At 35.2% G+C, this 14,761-nt stretch overlaps 1 protein-coding gene across 2 annotated transcripts in view; it reads left to right on the top strand.

The window, feature by feature from the left end:
* The window catches only part of LOC148956117 (solute carrier family 35 member E2B-like), a 58,317-nt gene extending 43,774 nt beyond the window's left edge, over positions 1 to 14,543 (top strand). For both annotated transcript variants that reach the window (XM_089095484.1, XM_089095571.1), the window contains 2 exons: positions 140 to 343; positions 11,845 to 14,543. In XM_089095484.1, coding sequence (XP_088951610.1) covers positions 140 to 343; positions 11,845 to 12,040 — 400 coding nt within the window. In that variant the 3' untranslated portion in view covers positions 12,041 to 14,543. The remainder of the gene's footprint in view (positions 1 to 139; positions 344 to 11,844) is intronic.
* The last annotated feature ends 218 nt before the right edge of the window (positions 14,544 to 14,761 follow it).

The raw sequence follows: 14,761 nt of genomic DNA, 5'->3' as shown, positions 1-14,761 counted from the left end.
AAAGTCTTATTGTATCGTATTTATTGTATCGTAATATTTAAAGTTGTTTGAATATATAACCTTTTTAAACATTACATTTTGCAATTATATTCGCCTTCGTCTGAGATGCCTATTTAACGATCAACCTTCTTCTTTCTAGGCCATTAGAAATTCAAATATTTAGTTCATTGATGTCTTACCTCGTCCAATTGCCAGTTGCATTCCTATTTTTGGATTCCATTATTTGGGGCCAGCTTTCCTCGTTCGGCGTGTTGTTTGGTATTTTACTCAATGGGTTCTTTTTTCAGTCTCAGAGTGTGATAGAATATGCCTTGCTAGAGTACATTAGCCCAGTTACTCATAGGTAATCTCTTTCTATAATTTTTTTTCAGAACATTTTTTTTTATATTCACGGTGCCAGATACTTAAAGGTATCTGATTAAGAAGAAGAAGAAGAAGAAGAAGATTTTATTTGAATAAATCAACATAACAAAAAAAAATATACCCCCAACAGAGACCAAAGCTCGTAAAATTGGGTATTAATAAAAAAAAAAAAAAAAAAACAAAAAAAAAAAAAAAAACATTTCCTCATCATAACAAAAGAGAGAAAGAAAAAAAAAACCTGGTTAAAGAAAAAAACAAAAAACATAACAAACATAAAGAAAACAAACGCTGGACAAGTGGGGCATGGAAGGCTATCCCAACATGGGTAACAAATATAAACAAAAAAAATAATAATAATAATAAAAAAATTTCTATTCCACCATCACAGGTCAATACATAATTTTAATATTTTCTTCCTTAGAACTGATATTTGCCGAAATGACTCAATTTGAATTCTATCTTTCAGCCTATATTTATTTGAAATAAATGGTATTTGGTATCTAATTGAAAATCTAGATCTTTCACAATTAACAAAGGGAATTCGATATGTTCCAGAACACCTAAGAGCCGAAGGAGGGGCAGAATCAACAGAGATTTTTCATAAAAATAACTACTAGGATCTTGTATTTTAAAATGCCATATTGATATATTAAGTTCTCTTATATGTTTCAGATCTAATAAATTCAAGAAAAGAAATAATGTTTCAGTTTCCGATGCATCTTTAAGTTTTGATGGACGATGTAAAAAATTTCCAAGTATTCTCACTGCTTTATTTTGAAGGATCTGTAGGGGTTTTATATGCGTCCAAAAAGTATTTAAATAAATAATTGTGCAATAATTTAAATAAGGAGCAATCAAAGAATGATAAATTATTTTTAAAATTGAAAATGGAAAAACATGTTGCAAACGATACATAGACCCAATATTTTGCGAAAATTTCACCCTTAAATAATCAATATGAGTTTGAAATGACAAAAGGGGATCAATAAAAACTCCTAAATAACGATATGATTGAACTCTACGTATTTTATGCTCACCAACTTGAAGGTCCTGACATGAAATTTTTTTAGTAGCACGTTTTGAATGACCAAAAACCATAAATTCAGTCTTCTTAGAATTCGGTACTAAATAATTAGATACAAACCATCGATTAACTGAACTAACAGTGTTAAACAGATTTTGAATCAATGTAGATGAATCCTTCGCTTTAACAGAAACAGCTGTGTCATCTGCGAATAAAATTGCAAGACCATTATTTCCCCGCAAACATCGTGGGAGATCATTAATATACATCAAAAATAAAAGTGGACCTAATACCGATCCTTGTGGGACACCAATATCTTCAAGATCATTTAAACTAGACAAATGTCCATCAACATCTACCACGATTTTACGTCCATAAAGGTATGATCTTATTATATCTAGTCCTTTCCCTCTTATACCGGAATTTTCCATTTTATCAAAAAGAATTTCATGGTTTAAAGTGTCAAATGCTTTTTTAACATCATAAAAAACAGTAGATACATGATAATTACTATCTAAGCAATCATTTATTTCTAATACAAGAGCTGCAACTGCTTGTTCCGTCGAATGGCCTGCCCTAAATCCAAACTGATATTTGGTAAAAAAAATTATTTTATCTAGATAATTAGTAATCCTTCCTTTTAAAATTTTTTCCAATACTTTAGACAATGGTGATAAAATTGCAATAGGACGATAATTATTTGTATTAGATTTATATCCTTTTTTATGCAATGGTATTACACGTGCAATTTTCCATCTTTTAGGAAATGTACCTGAAAAAATACATAAATTTAAAATATGAAGCAATGGTTCAAAAATTTCACCTGCAATATCTTTTAGCAAATTAGTTGAAAGTTCATCATATCCCAATGAATTACCATTTTTTAAATTCTTAATGACCTTTTGAAATTCTGCAAAAGTAACCGGGGCCATAATTTTTTTCCTTCTCAAATAAAAATCAAAATTTTTATTCCTTCTTCTTTATTAGTCATGCGCATGAACTTTTTTATGTCTTGGTAAATCAGTGAATAAATTAGGTGCTAGAAGTTCGTGTACGTCATGTACCATACTCAAATGTGTATACACCATGCTTAGATGGGGATATTATACAAGTACCCGACGGACCCTCGGACTCTTATAGCCCCGTATGGATAGTAAAAAAATATACAGGAACTGTAAGAGTAATTTGCAGAACAAGGCATTTCAAATCTCAGGAGGGATTTTTCAGAGTATTAGGGGGGATTGGTAATGTAAATGGATTGATTGTTCATTCTAAAATCTCTGGAGATTACGAGGCAACGGTTCCTAGAGAATAGGGCAATAACAACCAGACCAGACAGTATGATTGTACACCGGCCCGACCTTTCTACAAGAAAACAATATTCAACACCCGTCATATTAACAGCACTATAAGGTGAAAAAATATTATCAATAAGTGAAAATGATGTATCAGCTATTCTAGAGGGAACAAAACATACGGGGTTTAGTCCATAAGATAGTGGGCCCTCCAAAAACTGCAAAATATTTCTATCTATTCTATTCTGATCTGCAGATAGGAGTTTCATTAAATCAATATTAAAATCACCCATAACTAAATAAGGAGTATTAAGACTAGCTAATTTATCCAACATACTTTCAAAATGATTTTTAAATTCTATCTGGCTGGATGACGGAGTACGGTAAATAACTGCAATTAAAAGCTTCCGATTATTTGGAAAAGAGCATTCAACTACACAAGATTCAAAAATCATTTCAATATTCATTGGCAAAAAATCAATCCTTATACGTGCTGGTATGCAATTTTTAATCAAAACACCTAGACCCCCTTGTTTTTGTCTTTTCCGACCGATGTGAAAAAATTGGTAATCTTTTACATGTATATTTTCAATTGAAACATCATCTAAAAAAGTTTCACATAGGCCTAATATATCTGTATCTGAATCCGACAAAAAAGTTTCAATCACATCCTGCGCAGTCCTCCAACCCCGGCAATTCCAAAACGACATCCTACTTGTATTTACATTTTTTCTTACCAGCTCATTCATAAATATATATTGATTTTTTGGGATATCAAAATTACTAGAAGTATCTTCATCATCACCAGCTACAATAGTTTGAAAAATTGACTGAAATGAAAGAGAATTCTGCTCAAATTCTTTTAACCTTGATGATGGAATTTCACGATTATCTCTATCCATTATCAAATTTTAACCCCACGTTAAGAGAAACCACACCATGCCCCAAAAGACCAGCAGACCATAATAAAAAATAACAATTAAAAAAACAAAACAAAAAAAAAGTAATCTCCATTCCAAGTCGTTTTCCCTCAGTACGACTAATCTGCTCAACTTTTAATTTAGAAACATAAATATCTTCATAAAAACCAAAAAACACTACTACTGTTTCCAGGCCTAGTATCACTGAAAGCCAAGACCAATCCATAAGAACTCCAATCACAACCCGGTACGCTCCACACCGCGCTATACACTATACACCATTAATACTTTTTCTCATTTTTTTTTTTTTAAATTATTCCATCCACAACATCTTTTAGAAAAAAAGAATTTAAAAAAACACGAGACAACACTACTTCATACCAATATGCTATCACAAAAAAAAACCACAAAGAAGTAAAAGCACAACAAAATAATAACTCAAAACCATATTAAACTTAAATAATTAATATAAATATAAATATGACAACCCGCCTAGCATTGCATAGGCCCCCCTCGAGGATTTATCGGCACTGACAATTCAGGAATCACGTCATTCACGGAGAAAGAAACACGCAGGCCATTTGGCCGATCAAAACAAAGGAGAGGTGGAACCGATTTTGTTACCCATGCTTGAATACCACAATCAGCAAGCTTTGATCTTTTTTCAATCAGCCGTTTTCTAATATCTCTCACTGCCGTTGGAGCATCATCGCTAAGATAAATATCTTTATGACCGCAAACAGTCTTTCCTTTAAGTTTTTTACTCTGTTTCAGAATCGTTATTTTTTCTTCTTTAGAACGAACAGTAACTTTAAAATATCTACGCTCTTTTTTTTACTTCTGTAACAGCAAATTCTGGGGTCTCGTTTACACCTAGTCCTTCTTCACAAACAGTTTTGAAAATCGCTTTAGCTTCCTCTTTATCATCGCAAGGTACATTCCAAACCACTATATTTTTCTCATTCATTCTATACTCGCAATGCATTAACCGATTTTTCAACTGATTATTTTCTTCACGGAGAAACACTGACTCAGCTGTAACAACACTAATCTGTGATTTTACATTTATTATTTCATTCTCAGTAGCCGCCACATGGGTCTGGATCGTCAAAAATTGCTGCGATTGGCCAGATAGCGCTTCCTCAAGCGATTTGACCCGGGTTTCCAGAGATTTGAACTGGTCCGTGATACCGTCAAGCTTTTTTCCATTGTCTTTCACTATAGTTAGAATTTCATAAAAGCTCCGAGCCAGCGTCGAAATTGACAAAGTTTCTCCCTCCTTAGGTGAAGATGACGAATAATCATTTTGATCCTCTTCGAATGAGACTTCTTTACGGTTTCTTTTATTTCGCCCCATGAATAAGCAGCAATTAAAAAAATGGACAAATAGTCTTACCTCAGCCGGCAACGATTGTTTATCCACGATGTTGCTAGCGTGCAGTGCTTTTAGCCGTTTGGCACGGCAAACACCTTTTCCAACGTCGGTAATCAAAGGCTCTGTTTATAATGACTCAAATCCAATCCTCTTTTACTCCATGCAATTCTTCAGTTCAAAGCAATAATCACACACCAAAAAATTTTCTTTCATCAATTCAAAACATTAATCTCACAAGCTATTTAACTCTTCAGCCAAAACTACCGCAGGCACGGAGCGCCTAAGGTGTTACTCGTTCGGGGAATGAATCATGACTGAATGCCGCTAATCATTTACCCCAATCGGAAACCTCGAGGTTTTAAATGTTTGTTGAGGAGTCACCTTGAAGTTGACTCCTTCTTTGGAAGGAGTCAACAGAGGGATTTGCAGGAATAACATCCCCTTGAAGATCATTCCAGAGATAAGTTCAACGACGGATGAAGCTGTACTCGGTTCTTGAACCGAGTACTCGGTTCAGAAGTACTCGGTACCGAGTACAGAAGTACTCGGTTCTTGGCGCGTCCTCCTTTTGATAAATGGACCGAGCTGTGTGCCTTAATGTCTGCCTTGACAGATGGACAAAGGACACAATGCGACAGCTCATCTGAAGGAGGCAAATAAATTTACTTTTAGAAAACTGCCATTGATGATACGTCAAATCTATTATTTAGAGGTTGGAGCGAGTCATGCGTAGAGACGCAGCCCAGCCCTATTCTGGATCTTCTGGAGAGTTGCTAACAGTGTTTTTGTGGTACCAGTTTATAATGAGCATCCATATTCAGCTGTGGGTCTGATGCAGGACTTGAAGAGTGGGATAATCAAGCTGGATGGAAGAAGATTTTTGCAGCGAAGAGTAACTGAGTTTTGTTGCGCAGGATGTTCCCATCCGATCAAGGTGGTAATTTCATTTTTTTAAATGAAACTAGGGTGTTCACGTGGTATCTTTGATCGGGCGATAAAAATTGTCTTTGTTTTCGATGCATTGAAGTTGATCATCTATGCATCAGACCACTTTTCGATTTTAAAAAGATCCATCGGTAGGGAAAGGGAGGTTTGTATTGGGTCTACGTGTTTTGGGACTGCTTTGGAGGTAGAGTGTGTCGTGGTATCGTCGGCAAAGTGATGCAGCGGGCATGCAAGGTTGTCTCCCATGTCGTTTATGTAGATGAGGAAAAGCATATGTCCAAGACGCTACCCTGGGGAATCCCTGCTTTCACTGGATATTCGCGGGAAGTAAACCCGTCAAGGACAACCCGCAGTGAATGGTCAGAATGACAGCTTTCAATCACTTTTAAAAGACTTCCACGAACACCATACGCATGGAGTTTCTTTAGCAGGCCGCGGTGTCATACTCTGTTGAAAGTTTTGGCAATGTCGAATGACAGTAGCCTTGTATCGTACCCTATTACCAGAAGTTCAATCCATTCCTTTTGCTGAACCCCTAGGCAGGCTAATGTTGTGCGTTTCCGATGGAATCCATATTGGTGATCGCCTAAAAGGTCGTTTGTTTCCAGGAACTGTTAAAATGTTCTATTGGAGACGCTCTCATAGACTTTGGCAAAGAAGGAGAGAAAGCCTATAGGAGCCCACTCTCGTTGGATCGCCATCTGGCTTTAGGGTAAGTATAACATGGGTGGACATCCATGTTTTTGGGAAGGTTCTGGAGCGAAAGCATGTGCGGAAAATCAACGACAAAGGTCCAGATAGTTCGGCAATGCAGGATTTGAGGACAACATTTGGTATGTTGTCAGGACCTGTGGCTTTAGTCACATCAAGATGCCGCAGAATGCGAAAGATCTTAGGAGCAGAAAAAATCACACGATCCAGGACAGTATTGATCGAAGAAATTTGGTACTTCTCTTCCGTCGTCGTTCGAATTCGAGAATTTGGCAAAAGTATTAGCAAGAGCTTCAGCCTTTGCTAGTGAATCTTGTACCACGGTCCCTTTAATCTCTAGAGTAGGAATTGAAGTCCATTTCGATGACGGTAAAGCCTCCTTGACAATTCTTAATCGACTCTTTGCCGAAGTATGCTGAAGCTTGGTGGTGAATTTCTCCTTATACTGAAACCGGGACTGCTGAATCGCATGAACTGGCATCTTTGCGCGTGTTGATGAATGCAATTTTTTCCTCTTTGCTCTTTGAAAGTAGCCATCGTCTGTGTGCCTTTTGCTTTGCTTGGATAGCCTTTCTTCGGAAACTGGGCGTTTAACCAAGGTTTGTTGTTACTGGGCACCTGGATCCACTGTGAAGGGATATGTTTTTCGACAGAATCAACTATGGCCTGCTGATACTTCTCTGCAGCTTTCTCTGGGCCTTCAAGGAGGAAGGCTCTCCATTGCTGAGTACAAAGAGCGTTTCTCAAACCGTCCCAATCACCTTTTTTTTGTGTTGCCAGATTTTTCACTCACGCTTTATTGGAGGCGGAATACGAAAGTTTCCACGTGTAATGACTGCAATCTGGTCACTTTTGAAAGCATGGGCGTCTACCTTAAGGAGTCAGGGTGATCTGTAGAGAAAAGTTCATGATGAGATGATCAGTTTGGACCGTGATGCGGGTAGAAATCTACAAGTTGTTCTATCCCGTTAGAGAGAGATAGATCTTAAAAGTCCGACCCTTACTTACCAGTATTTTTGCTGTGAAGCCACGCGCTATGAAGGACGTTTAAGTCTCTACGGAAAATAATGACGGACTTTGCGCACTTGCTTCGAATGTATTCGAGAGAGGCTTCAAGAAAGCTGGTAATCTAGCAGGTGGGAGGGTTATAGACGCTACTAACAATCACGGGCTTATTTCGAAGGGTCACCCTAACTTGCAGAGCTTGTTTGCCAGCTAAATCTGGTATATTTAGGCATAAATATGGTACATAGCTCTATAGATAAATAGCAAAACCTCCTCCTCCATCGCCGTTTTGTATTTCATGGTTGAGATTGGTCTTAGTAATGCACATGATAGATGGTTTGACCGAGTTCATTAAGTATTGGAACTTGTCAAACTTAGATCTGAGATCACGTTCTTTGCAGTGGGCTGCTGTAAAAAGGTCCACTTGGATGGTAGATGGACGTGCTACAGATCATCTACTAAAGGGCTGTTTAGTCCGAGGCTTTTTATTATTGTCAATCAAAACCAAATCAAAGAAGCTATGCCTGGTGGTTAGCCCGACAAAACCTATACATCCATTGCCATGCATCATTAGACGGGGAACGGTGTCATCTGCCAACGCACCTCATTACTGCATCTTCAACGTGTAGGTGGTACCCCATAATGGGTTAGGATTCGGCACAAGTACCTCCCTCCTTGTATATAAAGGAGTACCTCCATCCTTGTATATAAATTATTTCTCTATCCACATCAGCGTAAATGAGCAAGTATAGGAATTGGTGAAAGTTAAAACTTACAAGTGGAGCAGAATTTAATTGTTCTTTTCTTGCCGTTATAAATTTTATTTTTATTACATTTATTTTGTATTATCGTAAATATAATATAAGTATCATATTTAAATATAGATTAAATTTTTTGATTTTATTCATTTTATTATTGTACTTTTATTAGATTGAAGTTGAATTTCGCAATAAATTTGCTCGTTTTCAGCTGCTTATTTTCTGATAAACAGCAAATTACGAATCTAATCTTCAAAAACATTCGACATTTTAAAGATCAGTTTGTGAGCCTTAGCGTCGACTGATCGTCTCCAAGACAAATGGCCCATTAGCGAATCTTCCCAACAGCACAAGCAACTTCCAAAGCTGCCAAAATACTCAATGTATATTTTGATGCTTCTATTTTATTAACAATTAGTAAATGAGAAGCATATTTTTTTTATCGGTTTCATTTCTCCCAATACTACATTACTTGGACCAAAGTGTTATAAAGATGACAGAGGCCAGATTCTACTAATTTTTTAAAGCACTTCCTGCAATAAACATGGACAATTTTCTTTTTCAATTCATTGAATCTGTTCCCACCTGTGTAGGGAGCAGTGGCTGGAGCCTCTCACTGAAACTATAATTTTTAGAATATCTATGTTTTGCTATATTTTTTTATCCACCTTATACTGTTTTGACAATTTATTTCTTGGAATATAAAGACAAGGGCTTATGGTTATTCAGCTTAATCCTGCATGACTAACTGGGTCTTTAAACCTTAATTGGAAAACTTAATTTGTCCAGTTCCCAAATGAACTAAAATAATAAAATAAATCGTTTTTCGTCTATCATTTAATGCTTTATAGTAATTTTAAGTGCTTGGTCAAATTGCCTTTTATTTTCTATTTATTTACCATTAAATTTCATCTTTTTAGTAGAAGATGTTAATCCTTGTTAATTCTGATAATTAACGCAGTTAAATACAAAAAGATTGCAATGATCTTAAATATTGTTTATAGAATTTCAAGTTTAGTTAACTCTTACAGATTTTAGTATTACCAGAAAAATAAGTATGACTAATTTCAAAACTATGGACTACGCAATCTCTCTCTCTCTCTCTCTCTCTCTCTCTCTCTCTCTCTCTCTCTCTCTCTCTCTCTCTCTCTCTCTCTCTCTCTCTCTCTCTCTCTCTCTCTCTCTCTCTCTCTCTCTCTCTCTCTCTCTCTCTCTCTCTTTTCTATCTTTCTTCTTTTTTTTTCTTTGTATCTATAGTTACAAAAGATCTTCTAGTGTTGCAAAATCTGACGAAAATAATTTGATCAAAATCCTACAAAAATTGATTAAATTTGTGTGAAAAGTAATCTTCAAAACTCAATCCTTATCCAAAGTCCTCGCAGCAACTACTGCAATGGTTTATTTCAAGAAAATTGAGGGTATTCAGCCTCCTGTTGACCTTAAGACATTCTTGCAGGTCAATGCTCTTCAAGTATCCTCAGGTTTATTTAAAAAGAATTTCTGTTATTACAAATTTATATTTTTGCACATAACGTTTATTTGCTGAGGACGGTCGCTGTGTATGTGACTGAAATATCCAGAGATTTCAGGGCTCAAAATTTCAAATAAATAATCGAACGGCTATAAACATTTTTTAGTTTTTGAATTTTATTTTTATTAAAATAAAGTAAAGGGATCAGTTAATAAATAAAAAGGAATAAGTTATTAATTAATTAATAAAATAAATTAAAAATGACATAAATAATAATAATTAAATAATTTAAATAATAGTTCAAAAAATTTGAAATAGATTTTAGTAAATTGAAATACTTTGTTAACAAATGAAAAATTTGTTAAATTTTGGCCTGAAAATTTGTGGGAGACAGGGTCGGAGGGGGGGGGGTGCACTAATCAAGATTTTCCCTCGGGTGCAAGAGAGGTCAGAAACGCCGAAAACTTCGTAGGTGGCTTAGAAGAAAAACCGGCCTAGTACTTTATTGTAGGCGGCATAGTGTTTTAGCTCGTCTTTTCTACCCCCAAGAAAGACGCAAAGAGTATTAAGTTTTGAGGGATGTTATAAATAATGTCTTTGTAACCTAGTGAAGTTTTAGTTTAGTACTTTAGTCTAATGTTTAATGTAAGTGGAATAGGGTTTTAGCCCGTGAAAACACATGCTGTATGCAGTATCTCAGCAGATAAAAATTTAGTCATGCAATATACCTTATGCATGTCAATTATCAAACAGCAGTTCTGGTTCTGCATCAAATTTTGTAAAAAGTGGTTTTATTTAAAAAAAAAAAAATTCTTAATTAACAAAGGCACAAGAACTCTTAATTTCCGTTCGAATAAGCCTTCTCGTGACTTTCTAGGACCACTGGATTTATACGATCACCCCTGAAAAAAAAAACAAATAAACCGTCATCCGTGATTCGTTACCACAGTTTGTTACCACGAACTGTTTGAAAATAGTGAAACCACTAGACAAAGCTCAACAATTTTGCAACCGGTAACCTAAATCAAACAAAGATTTGTCAGTATAATTTAGACGATATTTGGAGCCTATTAATATAATGTTATTGACTGTAGTTTATAGTTTATGAAATATGCACGTGCTGTGAATGATTCAAAAGGCGGACAGAATATACAGTGTTTTCAAAATAAAGAGCCTGAATCTGCTAAATATTAAAGGATATAGCGTTTATGTTGGCAACGCTGCATATATAAATACCTAAACTCTGGATGTGGAATTTTTATTTTACGTAACTAAATATGTTACAAAGACTGTACAGGAATTGTCCCTTGGAGGAGGGGGGATTAACGCTGAAGGTCTACAGTTTGCTGCTGAAAAAGACGGTTGCTATTTCTGGGAACTGTTTTCAGAAACGAATAAACTTCTGGGCTATGTTGAAGTACTGCTGCTTTTAGTGGTCGATGTATTTGTTATTTATAAAGAATTCTCTTTCAGAAGTCAAACTTGAAACATACTAGATAGGGAACTGTAGAAAAATCTCGAAATTTTTTGGGGGGTTGGGCTTTTTCGAACCAACCTAGGAAAATATTGTATAAGTACATAGGGAATTTTGAAAGGGAATGCATCTACTTTTTATTTCGCTATTTTAGCAGATTGATCCTTAAAGTTATAATGTTTGCACAAGAAGCGAGCAATTTTTTGTGGACAGGCCATACACTTTGGAGAGAGGAAGCCACAAAGAGACCGATTCAATGAGTAACAAAATTCTGGAGGGCACGAGGATGAGTACTCTTGGAGCTAGACCCATAGTCATGGTTTCTCCCAGACATTTTTCTATGAAAGGGCTCTTTTCCTCTTTTTTTAAATGGGGAATGTACTTCGTATATATTTCATTTAATCTTCCAGTAGGAGGGCATTTGTCTGTCTTGCTATTTATTTCCTCCTTTGGGTATTTTTGTCTCTGCTGATTATGTGAACTTAACATATTTTTTTTTCTAGTGTGATCAATACTTTAAAGCGTGCTCTGCTGATATGGCTATCTGTGTTATTCTTTGGAAATGAAGTCACATTCTTAAGTGGTATTGGAACATCAATAGTTGTATTAGGTGTTTTGGGGTATAATAAAGCCAAACAAATTGCCGATATTAGACAACCAAGTGATATTAAATCATCTTCCGCTCTTTTGTCTGTTTAAAAGGGTTATTTGAGTGTTTCTTAATATTTCTGAATTGGTATTTGTGTATTCATTTATGTATCTTTTGTGTATTAGTTTCAATGTTTTAAGTGAGAGAAATATAAAGATTAAAAGTAGAACGGAGAGTAGAAAAGTAGAAACATAGGCATGAATCAACAACTCTTTTCTGTCAATGTATGAACGAAATAATCAGATAAGATAGGACAATCATTCATTACCCACTTGTAAAGATATAATGAAACGGTGGAGTGTGGTAAATAAGAAAAAGAAATGTATGAAAACAAAATCATAGTATCTAACAGGAAAGTAAAGGACCAAGAAAAAGAAAAAAATGTCACGAAGTCAGTGGACTTTAAGTTTTGCGTCGTTTTGAGTATCATATTCCCCAAGTAGGCTGGTAAATCCATTGCTGTATCTATAATAAAATGATTATTTATGATATGTTGATTGCGGCGTCCTCTCGAGAGATCCTTAAAAAGCTTACCATATCTGAAGTAGTAATCAATCCTTAATCTCTGTCGATTTTTTTTCTAAAGAAGTAAAAAAGAATAGGTGTCCTGCATGATCAAAGTATTTAAGTTTATGGGATAGATATTTCCTAAGGAGAGGGGAAGCCGTGCACGCGATTAATGCGGGGCTCCCATGGCGTCAATCAAGTTAATAAAGCTGTCCACAAAGTTAATAAACCGTTTTCTTCGGATAACTTTATTGACTTAATGGCTGTCGGAAAAAAGTTGAACTTTATTTAACTTTTTCAAGAAAGTCCGCAAAGTTCAACCAATAGCAGAAGGCGTGTGGAAAATTTCAAATATACAACATACAAATTAGTGTCTACAAATTTAATAGTGTATACTTGTTTAAATATTTGGCTTTGTAAAAGAATAAGGGTTGCACAAAAATATTTTTATTTATTATTAAAAGGAAAAAATTCTTAAAAAGATGGATTTCTCAGCTTCATGTCTGGCTATTTCAGTTACTTTCAATGAAAAATGGCTGTAGAGTCAAAAAGGTGAAAAGCTTGTGTGAGTGGGACAAACTTTATGGTTCGCACTTTCAAAAAAAACTTTATTAACTTCATTGAAGCCGTAGGAGCCCCTCATAAACGTGTAATGTTACATGATTGTTTAGCACAATGGAAATGCAGCCAAAAATAAACAGAATAGTGGTGGCTGGGCCAGGCCGTGATCATTAGGTACAAATTTTATTAAATAAAGAAATATAAAGAAATAATGGAACGGTGAAGTGGGGTAAATAGCACCTAACAGGAAAGTAAAGGATCAAGAAAAAGAAAAAAATGTCACGAAGTCGGTAGTTTTGAACAAAAGAAATACATAGCAATATGCAATAAAATATTCAATTTAATTTGAAAATTGAGAAAGAAGGAGTGCAGGGATTTGATAGCTAACTCGTTGAATCTAACGCGGAGAAAAAAATCGCTAAAACAGTAAATAATTAGAAATCAACTAAAAGTTAGGACTATGTGACCGTCAAAAACCATCCTTTTAAAATACTTTAAGAATCACATTAGGTGCAAGGTAGCGAACTCAATCAATCAGTCAATCAGCTGTCAATTACTCAATCAATCAGCATCCCAAGTTAAGGATATAGGCTACGAATTCCAGTTTGGCAAAGAAAGATTACATAAGGTATTTTAAATTTCCAATCGCTTCTGCTTTGGACTTTCATTTTTTAAAGCTTAATCTTTCAGCTGACCATTTCTATGCGTTGGATCTCAAGTTCTTTTTACTAAAAAAAATATATATAAATGAAAGTGTTAATCCTGTTTCTACTAGAAATTAAATGTTGAAAATAACTAAAGATAGTTTTATGGTACAAATATCGCAGCTGATCCTGAAGATATTTGTATATATTTTGGTCCTTTCTTTTATAATATTTGTTTCTTTTCTTCTTTCGGTTGCCCTCATTTTTTCTCTTGTCTATGGGTGTGGTTTTCCCTCGTCTCCCCATGCCTTTGGTTTTCCAATCCTGTGGATACCAACCCAGGTGTCCCCTCCTGTATGTACCTCAATTCGTTTTTAAAAAATAAAAACAAACTTTTATTCAAGCTTTTATCAGAAACAAAGCAGTCAGAGAAAACCAAAAGTAGTTTCGCAGTCCAAAGTTATTGTAGTTTGGTTTTCGTTTCGCTTCAAAGAAGTTGTTTCTTACTTTTTCTTTTATTTTTCTTATCTCAATCAGGGATGCCAATTAGGTGGAGGGAGGGACAATCCAACCCCTAGATTTTGGAAAATAGATTTTTGATGTTTTCATTGGAAAAAAATTGCATGCCCTTCACCTGGATTTAAAAAAATGCGGCTTCGTGTATCATGTTTTAAAAAGCCTTAAAAAAAACATAACCTTCCCCTAGCACTTTTATGAATTGGCACACCCTGGTCTCAATGTATACCAAAAATTATGTTTTGCGTCTATTGTGTAGACAAAAGTATAGTTGATTAATGTCCTTGGATATTCATTCGGCGGTTTCGTTGGTCTTAGCTGTTTATCCCGGATATTTTAGAATGGCATAAGTTGTTTCAAGTTGTAGTTTTTATTGTGTCAATAAAGAAAACAACTTAAAATTTCACTTTCTTTCTTTAATTTTTTAATGCACAATCTTTATTTGTTGAATATGAATTCATATACATTATGTAGGTGTCATGAAGTCCTACCCTTGGGGGAGGGGAACGGTATTCTATCTGCGGATGGTAGCATGTTGTATGA

This window comes from Artemia sp. Qi Xiang Cuo, chromosome 1 (genome assembly GCF_049724085.1).
Source record: "Artemia sp. Qi Xiang Cuo chromosome 1, ASM4972408v1, whole genome shotgun sequence".
Taxonomy (NCBI): Eukaryota; Metazoa; Arthropoda; class Branchiopoda; order Anostraca; family Artemiidae; genus Artemia; species Artemia sp. Qi Xiang Cuo.
This window is presented reverse-complemented; position numbering and strand designations above follow the sequence as displayed.